Source organism: Lissotriton helveticus, chromosome 7 (genome assembly GCF_964261635.1).
Source record: "Lissotriton helveticus chromosome 7, aLisHel1.1, whole genome shotgun sequence".
NCBI lineage: Eukaryota > Metazoa > Chordata > Amphibia > Caudata > Salamandridae > Lissotriton > Lissotriton helveticus.
In genome coordinates, this window is record NC_136068.1 from 76,789,741 (window position 1) to 76,812,689 (window position 22,949).

Here is a 22,949-nt window from a genome sequence, read left to right on the forward strand (position 1 = left end):
CCACTCTAGTCCTGATTTTGCGGGTCGTCCTACCCACATAACGGAGCCCCTAGGGGCATGTTATGAGGTACACAAGGTTGCTGGAGTTGCAGTTGGTGTGTTGGCATTGTGTCCAGATTTTGCCAGGTTCAAGGTTGAGAGTTTTCGTTGGTTTAGTGAGATGGCACACACTGCAGTTGTTACATGGGTAATGAATGGCCAGTGACTTTGGAGGCCCCAACAGTTGAGGACTGTATTGTCCATTGATTTAGGACTGGCACGTGGCCGTTTTGACACGAGTTTGTCTTTAAGGTTGATAGCACGTTTAAATGCAAAGCGCGGGGTCTCCCATTCTCTGGTGCCTGAATTGATTATCTTCCAATGTTTGCGGATGATACTAGAAACTTGATTTGACGCTGTATTAAAGGTGGTGACACAGGTCATGGGTGGTGGTTCCTGGTCTTTTGTCACTGTTTCCAGTAGCGATTCTCTGTTTATATTGCGGGCCCTTTTGCTGGTTTTGGCAATAATGGCATTGGGGTATCCACGCTCCTGTAGTTTGTGTGATAAGTTGCGGGATTGTCTTTTGTAGTCCGCTAGGTGGCTGCAGTTTCTGGGGATCCGCAGGAATTGCCCAAAGGGTAGGTTTTCTCTTAAGGGTCTGGGGTGGAAGCTATCAAACCGCAACAGCCAGTTCCTGGCTGTGGGTTTGTAGTAGGTGGTAGTGCGCAGAGTCCCTTGTTCTGCTGTAATGCTGAGATCCAGAAAGGCCAGTTCGGTGGCACTGGAGTTGCACGTGAATCGTAGGTAAGGGTCACGCTCATTGAGCCAAGTGAGAAAATGTTTAGTGCATCCTGTGTTCCCTCTCCAAATCACGAAGATGTCATCTATGTACCTGCGCCAGGTCTTTATTTTTTGTGAGTATGGGTTGGTCAGTGGCATGACGTGTTCCTGCTCGAAATGGTGAACGTACAGTCCTGCCACGCTTGGATTAAAAACACTACCCATAGAGGTTCCGTTAGTTTGCAGGTAGTAAGTGCCTTCATACTCAAAATAGTTTTCCTTGAGTGCTAGGACTGCGCAGTCAAGGATGAATTGCCATGGTGTATGGTACATCCAGGGGTTTTGCATCAGTACATCTTGTAGGACTTGCAGGGTGGCGTCTTGTGGGAGACTGGTGTAAAGGCTTTCTATGTCCAGTCCCACCAGGAGTTGGGTGGTTTGATCGAAGTTCATTTCGTTGATGATGTTCAGGAGGTGTTTGGTATCTTTGATGTAGGTAGGGATTTCTTTTAACAGTGGGTTCAGGTAGTGGTCACAGTTCCTAGAAAGTGGTTCCAATAGTGAGTTGATCCCTGAGACTATGGGTCCTGGGGGTGGTATGGTGCCCTTGTGTACTTTGGGTACAGTATAAAAGTAAGGTACTTTCGCATTTTTGGTGCACAGGTATTCTGCCTCTTGGGTCGAGATTTGTTCAGCGTCACTGGCTCTCTTTACCAGGGTGTGTATGGTGATTTGCAGTTCCGCGGTGGGGTCTTTATCCAGGCGTTTGTAATTACGTGTGTCGCTGAGGAGTCTGTAGCATTCTCGATCTTAGTCGGTTTTATTCATAAGGACGATCCCTCCCCCCTTGTCAGCTGGTTTGATGACAATGGTGGGGTTATTTTGTAGGCGTTGTATGATGTCACGGTCTTTTTTCGATAGATTGTTGAAGGTTCCTTAGGGGTTCAGTTTCTCTGTCAGTGTAAACTGCTTGCTCAAAGGTAGCGATTTCTGTGGGTACACTGGTAGTAGGTGGCACGAAGGTGAATTTTAATCTAAGGCCTGTTTCATTGGGATTGGTATCGGTGGTAGTTTCTTCTGGTGTCACTTTTTCAAAGAAGGCCTTCAGTTTGAGCTTTCTAAAAAACTCAGCAAGTTCGACATGGAGTTTAAATGTGTCCATTCGTGTGGTAGGGACGAACGAGAGGCCTTTACTGAGGACCGCTGTCTCACATTCTGTCACAGGTGTACTCGATAAATTGAACACCAGGGATGTGGGTGTGTCAGGGGTCACTGCTTGCTCGTTCCTGGTTGTTCCCGGGATTTGTTGCGGGTGTTGGCGCTGACTGGGTCTTCTTCTTCCCACTGGACTTGCTGATAATTCCGTCTCCTGCCGCGTGATCTGCGGCCCTGTCCTAAAAAAGGGGGTCTTTGGTTCCCTTGGTAGAAGGGCATTGGGCCAGGTGGGTATAGGTGTGGGTATCCATGGTAGGTGTGTTGCATTTGTCCAAATGGCGGTGGGCCGAAGGTGTGAGTTTGTGGTGGTCCCTGCCAGTTTTGTGGCCAGCGTTGGCCTCGGCATCCTCTGCTGTGTTGTTTGTTGGAGCCTGCTCTCGAGTCACTTGATATGGATGTGTTTTCTCCTGAGCTGTCATAGGTGCCATCTGTTTTGTTCGAGGGTACATAGTCATTCTCCACGTATGGGTATGTTTTGGAATAGCTGGATTTCTTAAGGTCTTTTTGAAATTTGTTAATTTTGCTTTGGGTCAGATATATTCTTTGTATTCAGCCATCTTTGTTCTGACCGTCAAGTTTCTTTTTGTATGATGTTAGTGTGGTTTTGAAGTGTCTCTCTGTTGTTTGGATATCAATAATTATAGCGTCGGAGAGACGTTTTGCTGTTTTAATGATGAGCACTAACCAGTCCCTGGTGCAGTGCCAGGCTATCTGGGCCAAGTCTTTCCTAAAGGTGACGTCATCCAGGAATATTCTGGGGTCGTTGGTAACAAGGAGTCCCCTTGGTGCTGCATTGGGGCGTAGATATTGGGTCAATATGACACCATGTAAGATGGTTCTTATTCGATTCTGCTTTTTCTCCGTTAGTGTGTCCCAGTCTGTTGTTTGAGCTATGGTATTAGAGATGTTAAAGTCTGCCAGAAAAGATGGGTCAGCAAGGATCTCACTGCTGTCGTCCTCACTGAAAGTGAGGCCGTGGTTTTCGGCCATTGTAGGTGCTTGTTATCTCTCGCAGCTGTGCGCTGCCTATATATATATCACTATCAAAGGAGAGCGAGAGGACTAGGTAGCTAGTCCGTATCATCTGCCTACCTTTGGGGTTCTACTGGACTATTATTTTTTTTTTTTTTTTTTTATTTATTCAATTTATATAGCGCATTATCACCGATTGGTCTCTAAGCGCTTGTACTTGGAAAGACTGAACATTACAGAGAGCAGGCAACCAAATTATATCATACCCCACGCATCTCGGAAGAGTACCGTTTTCAACATTCGCCTAAAAGGCAGTAGATTCGGTTCCTTCCGTAGGCAGAGTGGTAGTTTGTTCCAAGCTGCCGGTAGGGTAGTCGAAAAAGCATGTCCACCTAAGGCAGCCATGTGGTAGCGAGGGCTGACCAGAAGAGTGTCCTCAGATGAGCGCAGAGTCCTTCTAGGAATGTACTGCACCAGCCTAGCTTTAATGTAACTAGGAGCATTGCCATAGACTGCCTTATGCGCAATGCACAGACCTTTGAATAAAATCCTCTGCCTAATGGGGAGCCAATGTAATTGGCATAGGAGAGGAGAGGCATGCGTACTTCTGGATTTTCCAAAAATCAGTCTAGCTGCATCGTTCATCACTATTTGCAGTCTTGATAGTTGTTGCTGAGGGAGCCCAACATAGAGGGCATTCCCGTAGTCCAAACGTCCTAAGATCATTGCGGACACCACAGTCCTCAAAGTAGAAAAGGACAGCAATTGAGAAATTTTACACAGTTGCCTAAGGAGGCCAACGCATGTGCCCACCACAGACGGCAATTGATTCTTCATAGATAGATTACCATCAATGTGGATGCCCAGGCTTTTCACCACCCTAGCTGGTGCTGGGGTCCTGCCCAGCTCCTTAGGCCAGAAGCGATAGTTACACGGGTTGCCCGAGATGGTAATGGGCAACACTTCGGTCTTCTCTGGATTGATCTTCAAGGAGTTGGTGGACATCCAGTTACTCGTGAACTTTAAGATGTTATGCAGCCTGGCTTGGGCTCCAGATGAATCCTCAATTTGTAAGATAATATGTGTGTCATCAGCATAGTTGTAAATCTGACACTCCATCTGATTAAGAGCAGAAATCAGTGGCTGCAAGTATATATTAAAAAGGAGCGGTGAAAGGGCAGACCCCTGCGGAACTCCACAGGTTATGGCTGCTGATGTGCATACCAGGTCTGACAACTGGACCCTCTGCGATCTTCCCTGCAGGAATGAAGTTAGCCAGCCTAGAGCGGTCCCCCCGATGCCCAGATCTCTCAGACGTTTCAACAGTAAATTATGACACACCGTGTCAAACGCGGCAGAGAGATCTAAGAGCACCAGGGCCCCGGGGATCTTCTTGTCAGCTCTGCATCTTAATTCATCCAAAATGGATACCATCACCAGCTCCGTGCTATGATGTTTTCGAAAGCCAGCCTGATTTCGCTCTAACAGGTCGTTGGTCTCCAGATGTTTCGAAAGATGCATCAAAACATGCTGCTCAATCATTTTAGCTAGAAAGGGTAATTGGGAGATGGGCCTATAGTTCTTTAAATTTTTAACATCGGCCCCTGGCTTCTTAAGAAGCGGGATCAACCGGGCCTCTTTGAAGGACGTTGGAACCTGTCCCATCTCCAAAGACCTATTTAAGACTCTGTGCACACTATACCTCATTTTGGTATAGTATAGACCGAGCCAGCTTCCTACAGTGGTAGAAAATGCTGGATTGCTGCCTGTACCTACCAATTCAGCAACAAATCTGGGTGTTATTGTGGACCAACATCTAGCTTTTGATCATCATCAGGTTAACCATACAGTTTCCATTTTTTAATATCCTCAGGATCCACTGCATACTTTTCCCTTCTATCTCTGTATCAACACACAATTTAGTGGTTCCGGCCTTGATTTCCTCATGACGACAATTGCAACGGGCTTTATCTGAAAATCAGTGAGTCATCTGTGACCAAGCTGAAAACTGATCAGAATGCAGCAGCGAGATTGATACTGGCTGTCCCCAAAGTTCAATCAATATTGGCGGAATTATTTAAGCTTTACTGGATCCCAGTGAAAAAAGTATCATATTTAATGTCATGTGCATTGCATACAAGGGCTTGCATAACTCCGGTCCTAGAGTAATCGGAGCGTTGTTTCACTGGTATTTACAACCAGACTTCTTCTACCAAATTATGGAGTTCCATCCCCCATCATGTTATGAGTCAAAGAAACCTAATGTGAGTATCAAGGGACCCTGTGAAATTGAAAATACAATTCCTAGGACAGGGCAAATATGCAATCGATAATAACGTTCCTCGGTAATGTGCAATATATCACAATTAAACAAATTGATTTAGAAGCGATATCAACGCTCGGGACGACACCAGACCACCATTTCGCCCTCATTTACTCATGTAATAATAGGAACACATTTTAAAATTACGAAGGTTTGCCATCCATGCAATCTTCAGTACGCATCTTATTTAACCCGTTTATCGGAACGTGTTTTTAAAATTACGAAGGTTCGCCATACATGCAACTTTCAATTCCTATTCAGAGTTTATCTTCTTGCTATTTAAGTTAACCCATAAAGGTATCCTATGTAACATCTACAGCCATATGAGCAACATTTATACAATCGGTAATATAGAAAAAGTGAAAGTTACCAGAGTGTCGGCACCGCTATCCAACAGAACACAGTCAAATACTGTAAAAAGTTTACCTGTGGCATTTCCTGACGAAGGAGATACTGGCGCCGAAACGCGCGTCGAAGTTTTATTTTCTGCTACCCTTGATTTTAATTGTAATTTTAGGACATTTGTGTATGAAGAAATAAAATATTGTTAGTACAACGAACATACTATGCAATGCCATCAACTTGATATCTTTTTAAATAGAAATTGTTTCGAGATGAATTTTATACTGATTTGTTGTAATTAAAATATTTTCATTAATATCGTAATGTTTTTGGTCACACTGAGCTCTTTTCTTCTTGCTTTATCTCTATTTTTTTAAATCAATTTGTTTTATTGTGATATATTGCACATTGCCTAGGAACGTTTTTATTGATTGCATGAGCCGAAGAAACCACATGGCTTTTAACCCGTTAAGTGCTGCCGTTGGCCGTTGAACGTTCGGAGCACTACCTGGCTGGTGCTGCGCACGTTCAATGGCCGACGCAGACCCGCCCATTTTTAAAAACGGCCGCACTGCCGCGAAATCGCGGCAGCGGCCAACGGGGTAAGAAAGCCCTTAAAACTGGGCTTTTCTCTTTATGAAATGCAGCCCTTGGAGGTTACGGAACAAGAGTCTGCTCTATTATCTAGTCTGGCACTGTCTTTAGCACCTTGGTGCTTTTGGGCATTCATGCGCATCTACAATTTTACTGTATTTCATTTATTTTCATATGATCGGCTGGACAGTAGCCCTTAGCCTCATCACTGCGGCGCGAATTCCGCCGCAGTGTTGTGCATTCCAATCGCAGGCGTGGTCATGGCGGCTCCCGGCCGTCATCAGCACATGCCCACCGTGGCTCATGACGCCTCCCGACCGTGACTCATGACGGCCGGGAGCCGTCATGAGCATCGAAGAGGTTAACTGGTGAGGAAAGAGGATTGTGGGAAAAAGTGTGTAGGGCGTCGGGGCACTAACTAGAACAAGCATTTACAATGCAATGGTTTTGCCTTTGTTAAAGTTAGAGCTATTGGCATTGCTCTTGACATTATTTTTATTTATGTTTTTTTTAACATAAATAAATGGCATTGTCATTTACAATGCCACTAGCTTTATCTCTCGCAAATGACACACACAAACACACAGAGCCCCCCCACACACCCACCCACACAGAGCCCCCCACACACACAGCCACACAGAGCCCCCCACACACACAGCCACACAAAGCCCCCCACACACTCAGCCACACAAAGCTCCCCACACACACACAGCGCCCTCCACACACCCACACAGAGCCTTCCACACACACCCACACAGCACAAGCAGGCAACAGGGGCACACGGAGGCACAAGCAGGCAACAGGGGCACACGGAGGCACAAGCAGGCAACAGGGGCACACGGAGGCACAAGCAGGCAACAGGGGCACACGGAGGCACAAGCAGGCAACAGGGGCACGAAAACGGAGGCACAAGCAGGCAACAGGGGCACACGGAGGCACAAGCAGGCAACAGGGGCACACAGAGGTACAAGCAGGCAACAGGGGCACCCGGAGGCACAAGCAGGCAACAGGGGCACACGGAGGCACAAGCAGGCAACAGGGGCACACAGAGGTACAAGCAGGCAACAGGGGCACGAAAACTGAGGCACAAGCAGGCAACAGGGGCATGAAAACTGAGGCACAAGCAGGCGACAGGGGCACGAAAACGGAGGCACAAGCAGGCAACAGGGGCACACGGAGGCACAAGCAGGCAACAGGGGCACACGGAGGCACAAGCAGGCAACAGGGTCACGAAAACAAGCACAAGCAGGCAAAAGGGTCACAAGCAGGAATTGTAATTTAGACGGGGCTGAAGTGGAGAACGGTCAGTAGGGAAGTAGTGCGGCTGGTGCAGTGGTACCAGGCCGAAAGGTGAGAGGGGCTGTCTGCACCCCAGTTTGGACAGTTTCCACTACCTAACAGGGATTGGTGGGAGGGGGGCGTACTTCTTGCTTGCTTTAGGGCTGTTACTTCGGGGACGCAGTGCACGCTCTTGCCTGCTGCATACTGCCACCGGGGCACGACAACAGGCAGGGAGAGGACAGGCTGGGAAAGGTCATGGAGGGGACAGGCTGGGAGAGGGCAGGCTGGAAGTGGACAGGCTGGAAGAGGACAGGCTGGGAAAGGGCAGGGAGGGGACAGGCTGGGAGAGGGCAGGCTGGGAGTGGGCAGGCCGGGAGAGGACAGGCTGGGAGAGGACAGGCTGGGAGAGGACAGGCTGGGAGAGGACAGGCTGGGACTTTGTGCTCTCCAGGCCACTCTTAAAATATATCACCTACTCATATGGATGACGTGATTCCTACACCTTGTAATTCTCATTGCCTGAAGTAACATTTCATATAGACTGATGTATTATACAGGAATTATTCGTTATGTTTGTGTAACGTGTGTGATGTAAAGTGCTCTGACACCCTACATTGCTACGTGCAGTGCTATAAAGCAATAAAATGCGTGTGAGAGGTGGCTTTGGGGAGATGAGGGGCGCTGGTGGAGGGTGGTAGTGAGGGAATCCTTGGGGACGAAAGTCATTGATGGGGGCACCAAAAAAGATTTTCGCACCTGGTGCCACCAGAGCTAAAGACGACTGCGCGTGCCTGAGTGAGCAAAGGATCTATTGGAGATGAGCGCGCGGCTGGGGGTCAGAGTGCGCTTCGGCAGGAAGTCTGGATGGGGCACTTGTCCAGTACATTAGAACAACAAAACGACGCTGAGGTGTGTGTATTTGAGGTCGTGGTGCTTGGGGGCAGGCGGCATCCGGTTGGCCTGGCCCTCGGGCGGCGTCTGCATGGTGTGAATTGAGAAGGGACGCGAAGGAAGGGCTTTCGTGGGTCGTCTGAACCCAATCCACATCTGAACCCAGGCTCTTCACCAGACCCACCGACCCCTCCCAGCTCACTCCCCTCACTGTCACAATATTCACCACGGTACCGCCTTTTCCAAAGCATTTCAGGGCAGAATTTTGGCCATTTTTCTTCAGTATTACGCAGTAGCGCTTCGAAGTCCAGAGAAAGTGCGCTTTGTAAATAATATCCAATTCGTTATGTTTATTACGATTTTTTTTTTGTGCGCAAACTTGAACCCAAAATACATCGATTGAACCACGTGTACAGGAAGTCGCTGGCTCATTGGCATTAACTGGGCATCCAAATGGCACTACAATGAAATTCCAGAATATATCTGGGCAACTAGTGACGTATCGAAAAAGGATTTTTCATGGTGAGATGGGAGTCTTTTCATTTCAGATAGATGCATAGATCGCAATGGATTTTCTTATGGGCAGAGTTTGGAATTTGGGTGACTATCAGGAAAAGTCTAGCTAACTTTGTGAATACAAGTCTCGAGGCTAACCTTGTCAATACAGGCCTCGAGACAAATACAAGTCAAGCATAATACTATTACAGAGCATTTATTGATCCCGACCCCTTTAATTGGTCATATAGATTGCTGGTGATCAATGGCGGGAGTTAGTAGAATGGTGTTCACGTGATCAGCCTCAGAAGGATTAAATGCCAAGTGTCACCTGCAGTACTATTTTTATCGACCTCGGAAAGATGACATGCCAGATTTGAATTATGATATGTATTATCTCCTAGGCCACTCGAATGACGCGGAAAGGGAGGACCAAACTATGCGGCAAAAGAAGGCAAATAATGCAGTGTGATGAGGCACCATTTTTCTAATGTTATTGGCTCGTTATTTTGTGTTTTTACACTTGCCAACACTTTCCGAGCAAAGATTTTAACTCATTGGTGCCATTTTAAGAACCAAATATGGTCATAAACAACTGAAGGATGACCAGTCAACCTTTGCGGATTGCATTCCATTGCGCGGAAACAGGTGTGGCCACATATTTAATAACTTTTTAACCGATTTAGCTAGACACATTTTTTGGTTAAAATGCGCAGATACAGAAGATGATGGATTAAGTGACATATGCCGCAAATCTATAATCATGCGGAAAACGCTGCAGAACCGCACAATTCAAGTGGGCCTGATTATATCGACCTCCGAAGGGTAACAGGTTGAGTTTCACATATGGAGTTTAACGGTACTCTTTGCAGTAGGGTCCCAACACACTGAGCTGTCTTTAGCAGGGTTGCCCCTTGCCCATCACACAAGGGCACTGGGGGAGGTGCCAAGACTTGCAGGTTGGCCACCTTAGCGCCTCATGAATAAGGCACGTCCTCCCAGCTTGGCAGAGTCTGGCGGCTCTTACATTGCATCAGACGCTTGTTAGCAAACAATAGAGCGCACAAGGGGCCGGGAGGGGCCGCAGGGGGGGGGGGGGGGTGGAAATGGCGCTGTAATTGAATAGGGCGGATGCACCCTACTTAAAGGTAGGGGGAGGATCCGTGTCAAGCACCGGTCCTGTACCATAGCTGAGAGCTCCGCAAGACTGCATGCAGGGGGAGAAGGGTGCACCTGTGGCACCCCACACACTCACATCGCCCTCCCAGCTGGACCCGTGAACAGCGGCAGTTCCCCCAGGGGTGCCAGGGCACCGCGCCCACCCTTCAGAGGAGCCTTCGTTCGCCACCCGCTGCCGCTGCGGTGCACAGAGGAGGCAAGGGGCGCACAAGGAGAGGCGCGGGAGGGACCGACCCTGGGACCTCGCTTCTTCAGCTCTGCCAGCACCGAGGATATCCCTGGGTACGGGGGACCCCCACAGTGCTGCTTCAGTGCAGGAGGATGCAGCCTTCCAAGATAAGGCTTAATACTGGAGCTTAGACCGTTCTGGGGAATCCGCAGCTTTGTACCGCGAGTTAAAGTGGTTTGCGCAAGATCACACGGTCGGTACCAACTGGAGAAACCAGGATTTAAACGTGTTATGGTTTGTGACTTGAGCTGGAAACATAAACATCGGAGCACACCTCACCACAAGCGCCAGGTTGCAGTGACTGTAAGACGTGTACCTCTGCCAGTGAGCTCACAGGCTTCTCCGCGTCCACTCCGAGGCACTACTCACTGCGGGCGGCGTGGTGGTGCTGCAAGGCTCTCCCGCCTCTGATGCCGCCGGGCTCCCTCAGCTCACGGGAGCCCGGCAGAGCGTCCGCCATGGTAGTGCTGGTGTGCGAGGCTGCTGCAGGGCCCCACTGCGGCGGGATGGACGGAGGCGGCGGGACGCAGGAAGAGGTGGCCTAGGACTCGTGGAAGGGGCGCCGAGTGCCGTCAATGCTAGAACAGATTCGGGGGCGTTCCCGAGGGCTTTCGGCTGACGTCGCGTGACGTCGGCAAAAGCCAAAGAATCTCGGGAACGCCCCCGAATCTGGTCCGGCATTGACGGACAGGCCCCTCGTCCAATGGCTATGCTCCATTTATGGAGCTAGCCAATGAGAGGAGGGGGCGTAGACCCGACTCCAAACACAGCTCATAAGATTTTTTCCTAGCGCATGCGTACTTCGTACGCATGCATCGCTAGTCAAAACCTAAAAAGGGGAGAATTACAAGTGAGTTGGCAGGCCAGCTGTTAGACCAGGGTGGGAGGTGGCAAAGAGCTAGACAGTGAAGCAGCCAAGCAAGATGGACAGGGACAGGGTAGAGGTTGGCGGAAAGACAGACAGCAGAGTGGAACATAACAGGGTTGGTTGAGAGAAGAGGCATTAAAGGGTGTTACTGGGACCAAGTCAAGCATGGGGTCTTCCATAGGGTCTGTTCAGTGAAACCCCATGCATGTGCAGCTCATGGGTTTCTAAGCAGAACAAGGGGGACCCTATTAATGGCTGTGGACCAAGGGTTTGAGTTAGTTACAAAAGGACAGTGGTCCAAAGCAGTTTCAGAGATATACAATAATGAAAATAAGCCAAGCCGTGATGAGCTGCTTATACATTTATCCAAGTCCAGCCGGACATGGAATTTATTTACATAATAATAATTGAATTGTATAATGTATAAAAAACATTTAGAGAGCACAATCCTGTGCTTCTACCGCAAGACAGAGAAAGTGAAAGATAAAGAATAGTTGTGAGTAGGAGAAGATATCGCAGGCAAGAGAGTAATGAGCAATCTGGGCACTTTTTGATTGATGTTACAAGTGTTTTGCCAGAGTAGTGCATACAGGAATTTGATACACATTGGTTTTACTGTATAACTACTACACAAGGTCGACGTTTCGATCCCACGCTCAAGGGTACAAGGGGAACATCATCAGGACAGTACAAAATTATTATGCCTGGAAGAAATATATACGCCTTGCTAGGATTAGATTATCCGTGCGCAAGGGAGACGAGGCTCCCTGGATTTGAATCCACAGTTGGTGATATCGCCGTTCGGAAACAAGGGGGATTTTGAACCGCATTCAGTTCAATCGCCTTTCGGGCACAGATATAGTCTGGATGGCAGAGTGTCCCGGTCGTGGACACTCTGCCATCCAGCCGTCTAGACGAGGACATTGCTCCCTCATGCCGCGGATCCTACATCTATCTTAGTACCGTTGGCCCTAACTTCCTGGTCGCTCATCAGACTATATCTGTGCCCGAAAGGCGATTGAACTGAATGCGGTTCAAAATCCCCCTTGTTTCCGAACGGCGATATCACCAACTGTGGATTCAAATCCAGGGAGCCTCGTCTCCCTTGCGCACGGATAATCTAATCCTAGCAAGGCGTATATATTTCTTCCAGGCATAATAATTTTGTACTGTCCTGATGATGATCCCCTTGTACCCTTGAGCGCGGGATCGAAACGTCGACCTTGTGTAGTAGTTATACAGTAAAACCAATGTGTATCAAATTCCTGTATGCACTACTCTGGCAAAACACTTGTAACATCAATCAAAAAGTGCCCAGATTGCTCATTACTCTCTTGCCTGCGATATCTTCTCCTACTCACAACTATTCTTTATCTTTCACTTTCTCTGTCTTGCGGTAGAAGCACAGGATTGTGCTCTCTAAATGTTTTTTATACATTATACAATTCAATTATTATTATTATGTAAATAAATTCCATGTCCGGCTGGACTTGGATAAATGTATAAGCAGCTCATCACGACTTGGCTTATTTTCATTATTGTATATCTCTGAAACTGCTTTGGACCACTGTCCTTTTGTAACCTGTGCAGCTCATGGGGCCTTGTTTGGCATAGGAGTGCTCAAGTAACCACATAAGGAGGCATGTAAATATATGTGATGCACATTACCAGTCTTTTTACGCCAAGGCCATGTGTCCGCGTCAGTAGACTTACGTATTTCCATAGCTAGGACAGAACTACAATGAGAATATGTGAATTGTGTTTAAGGCCCTTTCTTCATGATTTTGCCTCCACTCTAGGGTCGACCACTGGAACCAGGACCAGGAGCGCCTGGTGTTGCTGACGCAGCACTCGCTGCTGCTCTGCCAGTATGACTTTGTGGGTCTCAGCAGCTCTCAGCTCTTCCGGGTGCCCCTCAACTTCATCGACACCATCACCTGGGGCCCCTTTACATATCCCTCCACCTCTCTGAACAAGTAAGTGTGTATCTTCCTATTGGGCGTTTGTCTATCCTGTTTATAGCCGAAAGGCGGGAGTGCTGTACAGGGTCGAAGGCAACGACCCGTTAACCAAGTTTCTGGGCTCTTGGTTCCTTGTGATGCACTGCTCTTTCAAGTGAGGGGCCTGCAGCTCCATCCTAAATTGGGGGCAAATAGAATGGGTGGAGAGATCTGGGCTTTTGTGCTACAGTTGTCAGGGCCCAATTATCTGTGGGGGCACAGTCCTCAGAAATGGCTACGCCCAAGAGCCATAACTGGATAAGTCTGGAGAAATGTGGAAGATTGTGCCTTCTTGAATTACGTGTGTTTATGTTGAATAAATTTCAAGCATCCTTCGGTATTTTTCAAGTGCGTAGTCTTTTTTTTATGTTTACATACATGGAACAGTAACAAGGGTAGTGAAGAAACAGCCGACACGTGTTTCACCCTAGTAGCCCATTGGCCGAGGGCTTTTTCAAGGCTTTAATACGAGGTATGATGATCTCTGCAGTCAAATCAAAAGGTCTCTGCGTCCCGGGTACAGTAGGAATGACCGAAGGACGCCAAAAGTTCAAGTACTGACTCAACCTCTGACGGTTGAGTCAGTACTTGAATACCGAAGGATGCTCGAAATGTACTCACATAAACACACGTAATTCACAAAGGCACAATCTTCCACATTTCTCCAGACCATACTAAATTGGAGCCGGAGTTTGTTCCAGATCCTAGGTGCATAGATGGAGAAGACCTGCTGCTGTTTGTTTTCTCTTGTGCACGTCTTCATCTCCAGTCTGCTGGTGTCCTTGCTGCGGGTGTGCCCAGAGCCACCAGAGATGGTGAGCGTGTTAGCCCGACAATCAGAGGTGATGGCTGTGATGGCTTTGTAAATAAAGCAGCTGGTTTTCAAGATGGCGGAGGCCGACAAGAGAAGGCGGTGCAGTTCCATTAGAGTGGGGGTGATGTGGTCATATTTCTTCAGCATTTTGAGAGGAGTGATGTGGAGTGGTGGATGCCCTTATAGAGGCCAGCAGGGAAACATCCTTTACAACGGAACCGTTACAACACGGTGCCGTTACAACGCAGGATTTACAACGAAAGTCGTTAAAACGACTTTCGCTCGAGGGCGCTCTTGGATAGGGGATAGTTTAATTTATTATCCAACACCTTCCCTACTATCCATGGGGCCTGGAGTTGGAATAGTAAATTAAACTATTCACTATCCAGCGCCCCCCAACGCAAGTCGTTGTAACGACTTGCGTTGTTAAACCTGCGTCGTAAAGGTACGCGTTGTAATGGTAAGCGTTGTACCGTCATACCTCCAGGCCAGCATGAGTCTGGGCAGGCGTGTACAGAGAGTTGCCACCATTCATGTCAAGAGTACAAGGGCGTGATCGAAGCTCATAAAGTATTCCTCTGACCTTAAATGAGACATAAGCATCTGTCAGCACGTTAGTGGAATGGGGGTGTTTAAGTAAGCGGAAACAACAGCTCAGTTGTGCCGGGTGTAATGATTTGTGATGACTTTATATGAGTTGCTAGCTGGTGCTGGCACCATCCGGATGAGTAGGTAGTAAACAGGAGTATTGTTTATCACCGCTGTCTCTGGGGTCTGCTGGCCCAGCGAGGCCTAGATCACTGGGCTTAAGCTGAGCTGAAGGTATATCCTTTAAAGTGACTCTTTTGAAGTTTGTCCAGGTGTCTAAGGGTTGAGAGACAACAATAGGTATAAATATATAAATGTATGTAGAACTGTGGCTGGGTCCTGACAGTTTGGGACATACACAATCTAATACTTGTGTTACACACTGAACAATGCACAGTGATCTAGGCACAATGCTGCAGTACCCCCCGGCATTAAGAACAATCCCTTGGCCACTATTACTGCAGGCAGCCTATTGGTGGATCATCATGGTGGACACAGAAGATGCTACAGTGCTCGGTGTGGAGGGTTTTGCTCTGCAGTAGCCACAACAAGGGAGCTGGTGAGCAGGGATGGTGTTTTGGGCATGCTGACGACCACACAAGTTCTATGGGATGAAGCCACTTGGAGGCCACCATAGGGTACGCGGATCCAGAAAAGATGAATTACACATAATGGCCTGCAAGCCAGGGTGCTGTGTCTCTGTTGTGAGGACAAAGACAGTGTCAGGGACCTCCAGACAGAATCAATAATTGCAAAAAGATCAGCCTAGTCTCTGGGATCACTGTCACTGGCTGTCCTTCCTGAATGAGTGGGGGCTGCGGTCCCTCCCATAATGAAAGGCCTGTGTCCCAATGCCTAGGAAACTCTGTTCCTCCAGATTTGAGGCTCCTGGCATCAGGCTTCACCTGATCTACTCCGAGATGATACCCTCTATGGTGATCTACTCTGTGGCAATCTGCTCTGAGATGATCCACCCTGAGATGATCCACCCTGAGATGATCCACCCTGAGATGATCTGCTCTGGGGTGATCTGCTCTGGGGTGATCTGCTCTGGGGTGATCCACTCTGTAGCAATCTGCTCTGAGGTGATCTGCTCTGAGGTGATCTGCTCTGAGGTGATCCACACTTAGACTACATGGTATATATCACCGGTTAGGGTGTTTTATCGTCATACTGTGAACTCTTCCTAATAGCACGAAGAAGCTCCTAAGAATTAACATTTAATTTTATGCATTCAGAATTAACATTTAATCCTTGTGCATTAACCTCAGAATTAACATTTAATCCTTGTGCATTAACCCAAATGAGTGCAGTAACCCACCATGCGAACATGCCAGGGTGTGACTGGAATATTTGTTTTCTGTGTTGGAACAGAAAGTAGCTGAGAGCTTTTATTTTCTGGGTTAAGAAGCTGTGATTGTCCTGCACTGTCACCGAAGCTATGAAAACTCAGTCTTTAGTCAGTCTTTTGGGAGTACCTTTTAAGAAGCATGCACAAAATTAAGAGGGTCAGTGCAAAGATCATTGTGTGATCCTGGAGTTGTTCCGAGTGTTTGTCGCGAAGGCACGAGATGCAACTTTAGTGCGAGCACCTGAAAACGGGATGTAGTGATGGGTCAATCCCTCTGGTTTAAAATGCATTCACAGCCAACTGCAATTAGCACGCTGCTCTGCAGTTGCAGATTACCAAATAGCTAAAGTAGGCACCGGCTTATGGGCCCCACTCCTTTTACGGTCCCTGCGACAACTGATCAAAATAATATTGATTTGATCTTGAAAGAAAATTTTAATTAAGCTTTCTTAAATATTGTTTCCAAAAAATAGAAAAAAATGAATCCATTGCAAGGAACAAAAACCTTTACATTAAAGACTCTATAGAGAAAATACCGTATTAATGTAGTTTACCTATTAACAACTTAAAGTAAATAAACCAGAGACATGAGATTCTCATAACAGTTTGTCTCTTAAAAGTTCATCTTCTTGCAGCTGTCAGTTTGTAAAAAATGCCGGGGCATTGGGTATTAGGAGATAATTTGCCTGGGAAGCCCCAAAATTTCAACTGCCTAGGGGCTCCCCATAGGGTTTACTCTGATACTGCTGATCTGATAGGTTAGAATCTGAAGGTGAGATCATTGCAGTTACATGTCAGCCAATCACATGGGAGTAGTGGTTTATCTCAGGTAGGAGGGGTGGTTTTGATTTGCTTCATAAGCTCTTGTTTTTGGACCAGAGGCGAAAGGTCTTGGGGTTTCCTGGGATGCTGTGGGTGCGCACGGACTACGCCAGAAGGCGGCGAGCAGGTCCGCATTCATCTGCGGTGCATCTTTTTAGCTCAATGAGTGCGACACCCCAAGCCTAAAACTTAGAAGAACCTCTCAAGGGAGGTCCTGCCTCTCTCATGAGATGTGAAAGGAATGGAAGGACTGACCTCAGACGGTTAGACCTACACACCTGCAATTTCCAAGCTATGTGTAGGTGTGAGTGTATTGATCAGTTAATCCTTGTTGCTTTGGGTTAATAAGACACGGCTAAGAACTAGGACACAGTCTATTTAGATAAGGGCTATAGTGCATGGAGATAAAACCAACCATTGAACTGTTTTGTGAATCCAATTAATGACAAATATAATGTCCATTTTTATTCCCAATAGTATTTTGTTGAAGAATGGTTCAAATTGTTGTCCTGTCTCTTGCTTTAATGATATATCATACGATGTCACCGATATTATCTAGAACCTCCACGAGGCAATGGCTAAGGAACACAATGTATATACAACCAATATTGGTGTGCACCTTTTAAGAGAATTCAGTGTGCAACATTCTTAGCATAAAAACCTGTGAGTCTCTGTCACGTAAAATGTCCTTTTCAAATGCACATGCGTATTCATACATGTATGATAAAGATATACCTGTGAGGTTTGCTTTTCTCCTTTTTATGTCGAGCCTGGGCAGCGTATGCGCTACTCTGCGAGGCATGCTGTATTTGAGTATGGAGTTGAAGCTCCGCCCACTCTCTGCCCAAATTTTTCATTGGCTTGTGTCATTGTCCTTTGTAAATGCTGGCTTCTGATTCGTTAGTAGGCTTGTTAATCCCTCCTTAGTACCACCTTGACTTCATTTGTAACCTCTGCTATCTCATATAAGCAACTGCTGCCTCAAAAATTCTCCTGAGGAACTCAGGGCTTCTTACTGGGTCAGGATGTTGTATTCTCCCTCTGCCCTAGCCTCTAGGATGGGGGTATCAAAAGATATAGGAGTAGACGCCTCACTCACTTATTGTGACATGCTTCATCATTGGCACCTATCCACACCCTGTTAAGATGATACTACCCGGGCGGACTCAACCATAGATGGAATGGGAGTTCTTAGATAAAGTAGAACTGGATAGGCAGAGATCCAGATGAGTGATTTGTTAAAAATACCTCAAGGTATACCCAAACAGTGCTTTATTTGGAGGGTACGTGGGGTATGGATAAAATATGAATTTTGGGTTTTACTGAATTCAATCGTTCAGTTTACCCCTGTTACCGTGCCAACATGTTTTGGCCCTCACAAGGAGCCTACGTAGGTCTGGGGCCTTCGTCCGGGCTATATTTTATTGTTTTGTCCCTGCTTCTTTATTGTGCACACACAGCATGTACAAACATGAGGCCTAATGCGCTCACCTGTCTTGATTCTGTCTTCAGTGGATTTTCACTGGTATTATTTTTCTAGGGGCATGCGGTTCAGGTGGGAGGTGCCGTCTTGTAGTCAAACATTAGTCAAAGATTCCACCACCGAGGGATTACCTTGGTGACCCATTTGTAACCTCCCATGAGGACTGGCCCTTTTACTTCTGTTGTTACATAGTATGTCTTATTTAGTCTGTAAGCACTATTTTCTTTAATGAGTTTCTTCTACTGCAGGCACGACATGCTTTCCTGCAACTTCCAGCGCACCATGCATACTTTAACTCTCAAAGCAGCCCGGGACAATGGCGGCCGCCTCTTTGAAATGAAATAGGTCCCTCATTTACAAGAGTTGCAGCAATTGGCATTGTGAATGACAATGCCTTTTATTTATGTGTTAATTATCAAAACAGAAAACGATTATTGCTCCACATTGCTATGCATGGGAAGATGCCACTATTTTGCTCCACAATACTATGTATACCAACTTGACTTTATTGCATTGATGTACCGTGCTTCATGACTCAATAAAGGTTTTTGAAATAAAATTAAAAAAAAATATATATATATATATATATATATATATACACACTGTTTCTAGCACCATGGTAGAACTATATCTACTTGTAATCACTTTCATCTTCTTCTGCCTATTGATTATCGCAATAGATGTATTCTGTATAAGAATAACGTTGGTTCAGTAAATATATTGAAAACGTTAAAAAAAAATAAAAAATATCAAAACAGATAAATAAAAGGCATTGTCATTTACAATGGCAATAGCTTAAAGTCTCACAAATGCGAGACCTATTGCATTGCAAATGCTTGTTAAGCATAGTTGACCGATTATTCTCTTGAGCTATCAAACCTATCTGTGTACCATCTACCAAGATAGGGATTTTCTGGGTTGGTGGACACGGCAGTTTGATCCACCTGGCAGTTCTTGATCCCAAACTGGATCCTGTTTTTGGAGCGGCCCGTCAACGACTTGTATCCAATAGAAGGGTTTTAATTCTTGTTTGTGCAATGAGGAGAGGCATTTTGTTTTGCTCCCTTCGCATGTGTCTGTTGAATGGGAAAAGGTATTTCATTGTGTGATAGAAATTATAGGAGCAGATTTCTTCTGATTGGTTAATGCAGTCTTTCCATCTCTCCTCCCTACACCACTGCTCCCTCTCTTTCACCATCCCTCGCTCCGGCTTACAATGTCTGGTCTATCTGTCTGGTCTATCTTGCTTTCTACCCACTGTAGGCGCGAGGGACAGGCAATGCGTATCCAGTGGGACAAACTACGCCAGCCATCCTTCCTCTCACGCTGGAACCCGTGGGCGAGGGACCTCCCATACGTCACGCTTGCAGATCACCCGGCAGCCGCGAGAGACGAAACGGTGGCCCACATGTGCCAGGTAATGACAGGTGAATTGGGATGAGTTTGATATCTCCTGTCTGAACTGGGGTGGAAGAGTGGGCTAAAGAACGGTGATGGATTAAACCCAGATCTGTTGACTGGGTGTGAGTGTTTGATTGGTCCAGATGCTCCGTCCATCACCACCCCCTTTTGTACCACTTTGATATCTCCTACACCGTAAAAGACAAGTGGCCCCTGCACCTTTAGAGCTATAATTAGTAAGACCATACCTGCCAACATGAACAAAAATCTCGTCAGGTGAGGTGCAGGCGGGGTTTAGGAGGGGACGGGGCCTCATGTGAGAAGTACCTAAATAGCACTTATGCCTCCACCCCGACCCCCCTCCTCCTCTTCCTCCTCCTCCTCCTCCCAAAAACAAAAAGCTTGCTGAGGCTGGTGCCGATGTCCTGGAGTGTTTTCACACCCGTTAATGGATGTTGGCATTTCAAAACCTCGAAAATGAGCTTGAATCCACTATTTACAGTAGTTTTCAGCTGGTTTTCCCGGCCACCGTGTGATATCGGCTCCTCACCGGGTGATGGGAGCTGATATCAGGTGTCCAACGGTGGCACCGTGTGAGTTGGCAGGTCTGTAACACCTAGGACTGGATTCGCTTTATTCCATGGGGATAAAACCACTGGAGGACCATTTTTGGAGTTTCTGTACTCCTGCTGGCACCTCTGCCATTTCCCCAGCTCCCCAAGGTTGAGTGCAGTAAGTGCAGCGGAGCTTCATAAAAGAGAGAGGGAAATACAGTGAGATCGGAGTAGAATAGATGAATGGAAAGAGCGAGTTAGACCAAGTTGACAAAAGCAACTATGCCGGTTTGCGCATTTTTGCTAGGACTTCTTTTGGTTTCCGGCCTTGTGCAGTGCTTAATTTGCATGAAAATAAGTCCTGGGCCCTCATTAGGGCCCTGGCTAGGGCCCTCATTAGGGACGCCTCTTTGCTGGGGCAGCTGTCGTGCTTACACAAACTGCTAACTGCTAACATTAGGAGGCCACTGCAGCTTGCACCACACATTACCCTTGCCAGCACAGCCAATGACTATACAAAGGCAGTAACTAACTATCACACCTTATAGGTGTGGGAAGTCAGAAAATTCCAGGCCTCCAAAGCTATAAGAATGGCTTGGATAGCAGTTATTAGTCATTTTTAATATATATTGAATTAATAAACTGCTATTGTTGTGGGCATCTCTAATTTAGACAAACAGCACCACCATGTGGCAGACTGTCATAAGTGCAGGTGTTGACAAATAAGTGCCGAGCACTGGAAACCTCTGGCTCAAGTTAAGCACTGCCCTGGTGACAACCCCTACCCCAAGAGACATCCATGTCCCCTCTACATGAAAACCAGCGGGCTGTCCTCTCTTTCAGCATAAAACACAAGCCATCACACCCTGGTAGAATGTGAAAACATGGACTGAAAAAAACACATAGCGGGAAAATATAGACAAATATTTATTGGCAAAATATCTCATAAGTTGTTCCTCCTAGTCTTGCTATTTTACTATGCTCTTTTGGGTTTGAGGCCATTTCCCCTGGGGAAAATATTGTATAAGAAAATATGGTGCTGTGTTGTTATTCTTCAGATGCAAATACAGTACAGCTGTATACTTGAATCCAACTGAATCTTTTTATTGTATTTTAAGATCAGCCAATAAATGGTGTTTATTTAAAAATAATTGATGCAAATATTTTGACTGTGGATATGAAGAAGTCCGGGTTAGTAACAATTATCCTTCTATTAGAATCACAAATGTTGTATATTTATTCCCTTAGACTCAGTTTTGGTTTATGTCAGTTGACCTAGCTCTTATGGTAATAGACAGCTCCTCTGTACCTATCCCTTATGACAGTATCTAGTGATTTCTAGTATGCCAGAAGAGACAGCCCTCTGAAAGTGTGTCCTTCTCGCCCACAGCTGGAGAAGTTCAAGGCGCAGCTGGTGGAGCGGGTGCAGGCGGAACATGTCGTGGACCCGCTGCCGGGCCGGGCCAATGGCCCGCTGCTGCTGGAGAAGCCGATTCCAATGGACACCTACGTGGGACTCCTCTCCTTCATCAGCAGCAAGGCCGAGCTGGGGTACTCCAAGTCCAGGGGGCTGTTTGGATTTTGAGAAGCTTGCCCCACTCTTCGATGACGTCATAGAGCCATCCCAAGAAGCTTTGCGGGCCCAACCTCAGGACTGTCCCCCCAACTGGTAGCAGACAGACTCTGGCCCATGGCAGGATGACTGGTGTTTCCTATTTTGAACTTTATTTAATAAAACTGTACATATTTAGTAAGAACAAAATCAGTCTTTTAGTGTGATTATCCAAAGGAGTTAGCTGCCCCTTTTATAATTGCGGTCTTCTGAAGTTCCTCTCCTGCCCTGGAGATGTCATTGTGGCTTCAGTTCAAGGCACTGTCAGTGTCTCCTCTGTACTGGATGCACAGAGGGCTTCCATTCTTAGCTCTTTCATTCAACCCCCCTGCCCTAGAGAGAAGGGATACAGCTATTCGAGCCATTACAAGCGTAGACATATGTACGGCCGGACTGGGAACCCAAACAGGCCCTGGCAAATTGCTCGGCCGGCCCCCTGGGGGTGGGCTTCCGAGCTGCTTGCATAGGGCCAGTTTTGGCCGCTTTTGTTACAGGGGGGATATTGTAGCTATGCTGAAAAACCTGCCCCGGTAACAAAAACAGCCACCCAGGGGCCCCAAAACAGCCCCCACCCTGACAGCCCACCAGGGAAATGCCCAGTGCCAGCTATGGCCAGTCCGGCCCTGGACATATGGTGCTGCTCCCTTTCCCTACAGCATTCTGAGACCATTGGATCAAGCAGGGAGGTCAGCGGGAATAGGAGTTCCAGGTTAACACTGCTCTTGTATATGCCTTAGAACAGAGGTGCCTAACCTTTCTCATTACTACTGGAAGCCGACAGCCAACTAAGCAATTTCTATTATTTAAACCTAAAACCAATACAGAAAAATACAGACAAAATTATACACCAAGCAAATACACAAATTATTAAATCTTTCATTTAATTCACTAACAAAAAATACGAAAACAAATGTTAACATGCAGTTTGAAACATTTCAAAATGTAGTTTTATTTCTAAAAGAGGAAGCAATATGCTACACTTTAGAACATCATTTTGTCTCTTTTTTTTTTCTCCTGATGAATGCTCTTTTTTGTTGACACATTCCAGCGATGCTTCAATTGAGAACTCCAATCGTCTATTGTACATTTGGTTTGCTGTACGTGTGCTGCTCCCACAAATCAATATAAGATAATAACTGATTTTTTAGCTTCCAGTTTCAAATTCCTTCACAT

The 22,949-nt window shown here is 46.7% G+C and overlaps 1 protein-coding gene across 1 annotated transcript in view; it reads left to right on the forward strand.

Moving 5' to 3' along the window:
• The window catches only part of LOC144768109 (tumor protein p63-regulated gene 1-like protein), a 37,393-nt gene extending 14,718 nt beyond the window's left edge, over positions 1 to 22,675 (forward strand). Inside the window, exons 3-5 of the mRNA XM_078651517.1 lie at positions 12,951 to 13,127; positions 19,473 to 19,626; positions 21,555 to 22,675. Coding sequence (XP_078507643.1) covers positions 12,951 to 13,127; positions 19,473 to 19,626; positions 21,555 to 21,749 — 526 coding nt within the window. The 3' untranslated portion in view covers positions 21,750 to 22,675. The remainder of the gene's footprint in view (positions 1 to 12,950; positions 13,128 to 19,472; positions 19,627 to 21,554) is intronic.
• Positions 22,676 to 22,949: the final 274 nt, after the last annotated feature.